This window comes from Taeniopygia guttata, chromosome 1A (assembly GCF_048771995.1).
Source record: "Taeniopygia guttata chromosome 1A, bTaeGut7.mat, whole genome shotgun sequence".
Taxonomy (NCBI): Eukaryota; Metazoa; Chordata; class Aves; order Passeriformes; family Estrildidae; genus Taeniopygia; species Taeniopygia guttata.
In genome coordinates, this window is record NC_133025.1 from 25,805,476 (window position 1) to 25,814,502 (window position 9,027).

Below are 9,027 nucleotides of genomic sequence, written 5' to 3' on the forward strand. Positions count from 1 at the left end.
CTAAAAGCAGTAAGACTTCAACACAATCAAGTGGGAATAAAAAGAGAGGGAACATGAAAACATGAGTCATGGATGATATTCAAAACTATTTGTCAATAGGAGCATCCAGGGCACAATATCTTGCCAGTAAAAAACTGAAACCTAGCACATCCCCAGCAGCAGAAGAAAGAGTAGCCAGCACTAAAGATTCAAAAAGCAAAAGTGAAGAAGAAATGGGAAAGGACAATTTTTTTTTTTAAGTGCACTGGGGTTTTTTTGAGTGTTTGCCGGATTTGGGAAGAAGAATGAGAGTTTCTAAAGCAGTCCATCAGTCAGAGCCAATGACGAAACACAGGCTTTTATACCTAAGTTGTTAAGTGGAAATATCCATGTGATATCTGGCTGATGGAGGAAGGATTGAGCCATACTGAAGGAGATGTACGATTAGAGCAGTTTTGAATGGCATGTTTGGAGACGTTAGAGATGACAGGAATAAAACAGATGAAGTGATAGGTACAGGAAGGAAATCCAATGGGTGTTTTTATGACAGGGATGATTTGTGACTACCTACCTTTATTTGAGAGGAAACTTAAGGACTTTGAGAAATAGAAAGGAAAAAAGGCAGGATGAAGTAGACACACAGGATAGGAGGGGGAGGGATAATAAAAGAGGAAGAGAAGCAATGAAATCAACATTTGTGTGACAGCAGACCAAGAAGAAAATATGGAAAAGGTCAATGATAGAAGTAATTAATTCTGTATTTTAACTCTGGGGTGAAAAAATTAGGTAGTTGCAGTAGAGCCTGTTTTTTTCAAAGGAGAAAAACACAGTGAAGCTCAAATGAAGAAAGTAATGTTTTTTTCTAGGAGAAAAACTGGATGTAGATCTGTGACTGAAGTGAAAAGATGAGGACATAGTGATAGTCAGCTAAAATGTCAGATTAAGTATCATCAGAGAAAAGTAGCTCAAGGGTGAACATGTGCATGCAGAAGTGATAATCGCTGCCCCATAGTCAGCATCTTATCTATAACCAAAGTTATCCTTTTTCATTATAGCAGTGCAAATTATGTCCAAAAATTATTCAGAAACCCTCTCAGACAGGCTCATTTCAGCCAAGGTAAAGTTAATTTTCTTCACAGCGGCTGGTATGGGGCTGTGTTTTGGATTTGTGCTGTACACAGCGCTGATAATGCAGGGATGTTTTTGTTGTTTCTGAGCAGGGCTTACACAGGGCCAAGGCCTCCTCTGATATTCGTGCTGCCACACTGGCAAGGGGGCTCAGGGTCCATGGGAGTTTGGGAGGTGACACAGCCAGAGCAGGTGACCCCCACTGACTGAGGGGACATTCCATATGACATCATGCTCAGTATGTAAAGTGGGGGGAAGAAGGAGGAAGGAGATGACATATTGGAGTGATGGCATTTGTCTTCCCAAATGTAGTGGGTTGAGCTTGGCTGGGTGCCAGAGCCCTCCAAGCCACTCTATCACTCCCTCGAGCAGCTTCTCACAGAAGCCACCCCTGTAGCCACTCTGCTAACAAAGCTTGGTCATACAAACCCAATGCACCAAGTAACTGCTATGTGTGAAGGGGTCCCCCTCTCCTGGAGATGGCTGAACACCTGCCTGCCCATGGGAAGCAGTGAATTAACTCCTTGTTTTGCTTTGTCTGTGAGCGCATTTGCTTTCCCTATTAAATTGTCTTTATCTCAACACATGAGCTTTCTAGCTTCTACCCTTCTGCTTCTCTCTCCCAAGCCTGCTGGTGGGGCAGGAGCCAGTGCCACGTGAGGCTAGGTTCCTGGCTGGGGTGAAAGTATGACATCAGATCAGTGTGGTCATGCAATAAACAAATGTTTCTCAAAAAACTAAATGAAACCAAGAAGAAGGCAGAAGAAAAAAACAACTCAAAAAACCCTTAAGTACCCCCTTCAGGGTGTAGCTGATTATAACTTTTTCCGCTCCAGAAAGTACACTTTATTTTCAAATTCCAGTCTCACAATATACCTACCCCCTTAGCCTTGTGCTCAAAATTTACAAAGCTTTAGCTTGTCAGCTCTGGGAATTCTCCGACTTTCCTCTGAATATTAGTTACATAATAGCTTGAGCTAAGCAATCAAAGCAGTGATAGGTCAAAAGGAAGATTTGCCTGAGGTGATGCAGGAAGTTGATGGCAAAGCTTGAAGCTGAATATACATTTCTCTGCTATTCCAACAGAAAAAAAACCAATAGAGCCTCCTTGACTGTTTGGATTTTGTTGGCTTCTTTCCAAAGAAGCACTGTTCCTGAAGCCAAAGCTACAAAATGCAATGGCATTGAAAGAGCTAATAAGCCAAAGAAGTATCCCTAAATGGCACTGTCTTCTAGCTCTCAATGGCACTTCCATGATGTTACTAATAAATTATATATCTTACAATCAGTATTTTCTGCCACGCTCCCTCCTGGAAGGTGTCAAAACCCGGCTGGCTCTAGCTCCGGACGGAGCGAGCAGGTTCCCCGAGCCCTCCTCTGGGCCAACGTCGGGGGCTTCAGAGAGCTCGGGATGGGGCCTTGGTGCTCAGGCGAAGCGGATGAGAACCACGCGCAGACAGAGACAGAAGTGTCCTTCTCTGGGGGCAAAAGATCCTTTTATTCTCCCTCAACCTGAGGGGAAGGCGAACAAAGATCCAAGCCAACAGCACGATGCCAACCAGAGAAGGCAATGGGACAGCGCTTTGCAAGGGATTATATAGGGCAGGGGGTGGGGAAAACATGGACCAATGGGAGAGAGTAGTGGGTGGCTCCCTGGAGAGGGGTCTGGAGAAGGGGGCCAATAGGGTAAGAGAATGGGAGGGGCCCTGGGCCTTCACCCAATCACCCGACGCCCTGGATGGAAGGTTCTCGATGTCACGGTGGGGCGCCGGATGACTGGCAGGGCTCCTGGGAGGGGATAAGGGTGTGGTTTGGTGGGGTGATTGGGAGTGGCTAGGTGACAGACATGGGTGGAAAGGCGGGAAGGGTTGGGCAGCACCAACTAGGAAGAGGGGAGGGGGTTACATAGGACATAACAATTTACAAATTTCGAACAAAAACAGAGAGAACTGACCCGTACAAAAGAAACGCAACTGGAACATAAAATAACACAACTCCACAATTTTCTACATGCATACTGTACTTTGTGTCACTTCAACTGCCTGTGAATATGTACAGTTCTTGAGATACTAAGAGGAGTGTGTTAATCCCAGTCTTTCTCTTGGATTTTACACTCCTCACCTTCAAAATAGTTAGCTCCAAAAATGCCACAGCTTTTTGGTACTGACATTTCTAGTTACAAGAGACAGACTTGAAAGTCATTGTTCAGTCCCTTTGTGTCTGTTTTGTCAGACTAATAGACAACTACTGGAAATTTTAGTTAGTAAGAGGTGGCAACAACAAATACAGCACTGAATTTTAGAGGGATGAATTCAACATTTTTTGAAATTGCAGAACAGTGTAACAATTACTTATCAACAGTAAATATGCTAAGCAAGGAACTAAGAGGGCCAGGACTACCAAGGCCCACTCTTCTGAGGTGACAGCAGTAATTGAGATGACACATCCTGCACTTCAAATTGCATTCTTCAGGTTCTTTAGGGGTTATGACTTATCTGTGACTGATTAAGGAATTGGCTAGGCATCATGGCATTACACTTCTCCATGCCATGATAGTCTCAGAAATGTCCAGATTTTTCTCCTGTGAGTTTATCTCGTATCAGCTTATGGAGAAAATGGCTTCTGAACTGAACATGAAGAATCAAGCATTTAAGATCTGAAAAACTGTGAAATAGGCATTTAATTAATAAAAAGGATGGTTATGAGTTATATTGATATTCGTTATTATTTGCATTATCAGAGTCTAGCCAACACTGCTTATAAAGATGATGCTTTCATGGTACTTGGAATAAAGGAGCAAAAAGATGTTTCTACCCCTGGAGATTTATCATTTGTGACAATTGATAGCTGATGGATCCTGACTGATGGAGAAAAAAGGGCATTAATAAAAGAATTATGATTAGTACAAGAGTAACATCCCATCTCAGATGTGTGAAGTTCCTATAGCCATGAGGAATGGCTGCTCAAAAGCAATTACAGTGAAATTTTATAAGGCAGAGGCAAAGCTGTATATATGTTGAATGTCCTGTCTGGATCTCCATTTCTCTTTACAGAAGATCACCAGAAACTGTTTTGCTAAAGGTAAATGTTTTAAAGTTGCTTTTTTTACAAAAGTCATTGGGAACATTGTGAGGACATGGGTTCTCAGTCATGAGTTAAGGCTTGTCATAATGAATTACAAATTTTATACTGATTTTGACATTAAATTAGCACCGTTTCTTTGTATTATTTCTCTGAGCACTCCAAAGAGACATGCAATGACTTATAATAACTGCTCACTGGTCTTTTATCTACACTTAGGCACACACCTTTGCCACTGAAAAATTAGACTGGGCTCTGCTTAGGAACTACCTAGTGAAACAAAACAGCCTAATATGCAATTTCTATAAGCAGCCTTATCCAAAGAAAAAATAAGATAAAAATTGGGACGAGTTAAGATCTTGGGGAGTGCTCTCACTTAATTACGTGTTAACACTTCCCTTAGGTTTTGGGGGGTTTTTTGCCTTTTATTTATTTATTTATTTGTTTTGGCTTTTTGGGTTGTTTCGGTTTTGGGTTTTTTTTTTGTTTGGTTTTTTTTTTTTTTTTTTACAAGGCCACAGGATGCTCTCTCATATAAAACTGCTTTAACTGCTCTACTCAGGGTAGGAATTGGTTATGATGGCACATATAAGTACACTTATTAGGTCCCACAAGGGCCTAAATCTGAAATGATGCAAACTCATGGCGACTTCTACTCGTTTATTTGTAGAAAAAAGACCAGACGACCAGTCCAAATCGGTGTTTCTACACTTCCACTTCAATGGAGCCGCAGTGAGGGCACGTGGCCGCTGCCCTCTCCGCTGACATTCCCACGGTCCATCGGAGCTCGGGCACCCGGGGCTCCGGCTGGAGCCGCCCCGGACAGCAGCTGGCACCCCCGGACGGGGCTCCCGGGAGCCCTCCGGCCCCGCCGCATCTCTCCAGGCCCAGGCTGGCCTGGGGGCCACCGCCGGCGCCCGTGCCCCGAGCCGCCCCGGGAATCCCGGCGGGCGCGGCTGGAGTGGAACGGAGCCGAGCGGAGATGGCCCGGCCGGGTCACGCCCGCCCCCGGCCGCGCCACCGCCTCTTCCTGTCATGGCCGCGGCCGGGCAGCGGGAGCGCGGCGGGGCGGCGCGGGCCGGCGCCTTCGGCTGCTGAGCGCCCGCGGGCGGCGCGGAGCGGGGACGGCCCCAGCCCGGAGCCGGAGGCAGGAGGTGACTGAGGGGCACCGTGCGGGCAGGGCCGGCCGGGGACTGCCCCAAGCAGCGGCCGCCCCCAGCCCCGCGGCGGACGGGAAGCGCGGGCGCCCGGGGCTGGCCGGGTCCGGCACCGGCAGCCGCTTATTCGGGTGTCCCGGCGCGGTTTTCGTCGTGTGCACCCCGGAACGAGCCGGCCCCGCGGGAAGAACTGCTGCGGGCGGGGCTGGTCCCGGCGTGCTCCTTGGGAGCACCGTTCTAAGTTGTCGGAAGCACGACGGGCATTTGTTTCGCAGTGAGGTGAGCACGGTAGCCCTGCCCGGGAGGTTAAATTCACGCCCTCCCCAATGTTCCGCAGTCTGTCCATGCTCACGGATCCCGAGGATGCCCGGTGTTAGGAAGTGTGGGTGAGTGATGTGCAGCAGCCATCAGGCCCCAAACACCCGGTGAAACAGGCCCGTGTAGCAAGGCTCCAGGTAAGCAGGCTCTGGTGGCTGCAGGCAGGAGAGCCTGTTCTGACTTTACCTCACGGTAAGTCTTCAAAAGATTAGTTTCCACAGAGTTACATAACAAAATGGCAAATCCACTGTGGTTGTCTCACGATAACAAGTCACTTGCTTTTGTAATTGGGAAGGTAAAACCTAAATTTCACAAGCCCCACACAGATACCTGTAATGCATCAATCAGTTGGCTTTTGGCAAGACAAATCCAGGGGAGGAGGAAAGAAAATCATGTAATGTTCCTTTTGTTTTCCTTGTAGATACCAGTGAAGTACGTGCTGTCCACCACTTTCTTCATTTAATTTCCCCTTGGGGTCAGCTGCTTGTCAGCATGCCTTCAACCGAGAACACCTCAAAACTTTTCCTGGTCCTCATGTCACTGCTGCTGGTGCTGCCAGTAGTTGAAGCCCTGGACGCAGGAGATACCATTGCCTTCCTCCTAGGCCTCGCTGTCACTGTTGTTGGATTCTGCGCCTGCCTTGGCTGGTACGCAAGGAGAAGGAATGGGCAGCAGTGACTTCAGGAAAATGCTCCAATGAAGTGAATTTCTGAACACAGCTTGGGGCTGGGTGTAAGACTGAGCTTTGGTTCTGGATAACTTCTAAAGGAATACGTAGTAGATATTTTTGCAAACCCCTCTTACTGTTCAGTACAACAGAGTCAAGACTGTACAAGACTGTGCTAGTAAAAGGGATTTGTACAATCTGTCCTCATTACAAGAAGATCGTTTTATATTGTTTGTGATTACATATTGCCTTAGAAAAGGGAAAAAACTTTTTGAATGGGAAAGTGTGGCTCACAGTAGAAGAGTGGCTCACAGTAAAAGTTTATAAATTTAGCATGTGTGTGAGGCCATCAGCAAGTTCCATAATTTTGGTTTCAATGTTTAATCAGGAGGAAGCAGCTATTAATTTTCCAGTCAAGATGACAAGAGTTTTGAAATTAGTCTTAACTAGCTAGATAGTGGGCAGACTGCTCTAACTTGTGTGCTCATGCTCATGTTCTCTGTAATGACAGTTAACACCTCACAGGTCACTTCTGCTGTTACATGGATGAAACTTAAGAGAACTAAGGAAACATGAATGGCTTTTTTTTCTTTTAGAATATTTTTATTTTAGAATATGCCACTCCTGTAGCCTATTCCTACCTAGGAATGAGATCACCATTTTTACTTAACATATATTTCACAGAAAAGTACATGTAAGGCTATGTAAAATCAGATTACGGATATGGGCTTTGTCTCGTTTATTTTTTGTACTCAGCTTTTATCCAGGCACACTAGGTTTAAGGCTTAGTTCATTTGGTGTTTGCACTTTTTTCTCCAGAACTGAAGACTTAACTATTCTGATGAGGAATTCTGTGTATTTCTGCATTAGAAGACCATTGTGCACATGTTTATTTTACAATGTAGAAAGAACTTGCTAAAATCCTGGGTTTAGTTAATTAGTCCATTGTTCTTGCGTATTTCTCGTGACAAACCTATGTTGCTAGCTAAACATTTAGTCTTCTCTAACTGATGCAGATGACTTCCACAGAAGATTAGCACCAAAACCAAAGTAAAAAATCCTGGTGCAAAATGGGAGATGTAAATAGTCTTTTGTTCATGTTCAGTTAGATTGTGTGGTATATGGTTGAAAGACAGTAGTATGTCAAGGACCTATTCTTTAAGTACCAAAGGTGAAATGGCTCAGCCAAGAATGTCTGTCACAAGTTATGTCTGACTTGTTAGGGTGTTCTAGCTTGCGCCAAGGAACACAATCTGTAACAGCAGCAGAATAAGGAGCGTGGAAGATGAGCTCTCCGCAGCTCAAAGAATTTCCTTCTGATCTTGTACTGTGGACACTGCCACTCTCTGCTAGAAATCTTGGCTTTTATCTTTCCGAGTTATGTGTTTTGATACTATTCTTCCACTTCCTCTGTGCCTCTGTTCAGTAGAGCACAAAGCAATGGCTATGGGCAGGTCTTATGTAAGTAATTGGGTGGGCAGATCATGTCCTCCAGATCCTGATCCTGCATTTCTGCTGTTTTTGGAAGAAAGGGACAGAATGCACAATTACTGTGTAGAAATGAAATTTACAGCCCTAAGAGGAGCTTCAGACAGGAGTATCACCTTTGAAAGCTGTGTAGCAGCAGTAGATGATCCTGTTCGTGTTCAACTACATGGGTGAAAGCACAGATTGAAGTGTGATCTGTGATGTTCCAGCTTAGCTAAACAAAAAAAAAAAAAGGCAAAAAACAAACAAAACAAAAATACCCAATAAAATCCCCCACAAAACTGCCACTCAATTCACTTTATAGCTTCCAAAGTTAAAAATTGTTTCCAGTTTTTCAGAAAAATATTAAGTATTGTTCTTTCAATAGAATACATTTTAACACAAGCAGATTTTCACAGACTCCTTTATCTATACCTTATAAAAGATCCCTGGCAATAGTTTCACATACTTGGGCAACAGTTTTACTGCAGGAGAACAAAATTTTAACAGAGTTAATTATCTTCAGGCAATAGAAATATGAGAAATAGTATTATTCGCCCAAAGCTGTATGTACTTCATGGAAAGGTGTTTGCACAGCATAATGGCTTTGTTTCCTGGGTTCTGATAGAAGCTTTATTGTTAAAGACTTGCATTTGTCAATTACTTGAGTGTAAAATCAGATACCCTTGTTTCTCCTCTGTCTTAATAAACTTTGACATATGATTTGTCAACAGCTTGATGGAATAATTCTTATGAAAAGGAAAATTGAGATGACACAAGTGACTGAAACTGTTGGAATTTATTCTGTTGACTATTATTTTCTTACTTACTCTTGCTTATGTTAGATAACTTTATGAACTAATGTATCATAAGGTATAATTTCAGTTAACATTTGTGTAATGATTGTACTTCTCATGGTCCTACTACTTGTTTATCCCATTTCAGTAACTGTTACTTTGAAGCACTTCAGGGCACTTGCCTTACTTTCATACAGTCAGCTTGTAGTTGCAATGAATCCTGTTTGACTGGTACAAGGAAAACTTGAAGTATTTATTTTTCCTTTTGGCTATGAATTTTCAACATATCTTACATAGTTGCTTTTATAACAGAAAAGGTATTTATGTCAGTTTTCTAGCTGGAGACACAAAGATATAAAAGACCATTTTCTGTTGGTTTGGTTTTTGTTGGTTTTTTTTTTCTTTTAATAAAATAATATGTTCTATTGCTTTA

At 43.7% G+C, this 9,027-nt stretch overlaps 1 protein-coding gene across 2 annotated transcripts; it reads left to right on the plus strand.

Annotated features, from left to right (window-relative positions):
* Window positions 1-4,994: 4,994 nt before the first annotated feature.
* SMIM30 (small integral membrane protein 30) lies at window positions 4,995-9,027 on the plus strand. 2 transcript variants are annotated; one of them, XM_030257558.4, is made up of 2 exons: window positions 4,995-5,342; window positions 6,085-9,027. In XM_030257558.4, exons 1-2 carry the CDS (start codon window positions 5,171-5,173, stop codon window positions 6,339-6,341), a joined length of 429 nt encoding a protein of 142 aa, XP_030113418.1. In that variant the 5' UTR covers window positions 4,995-5,170; the 3' UTR covers window positions 6,342-9,027. The 2 variants fall into 2 exon arrangements, with proteins under 2 accessions (XP_030113418.1, XP_030113427.1); XM_030257567.4 differs by having other exon boundaries at window positions 5,205-5,624.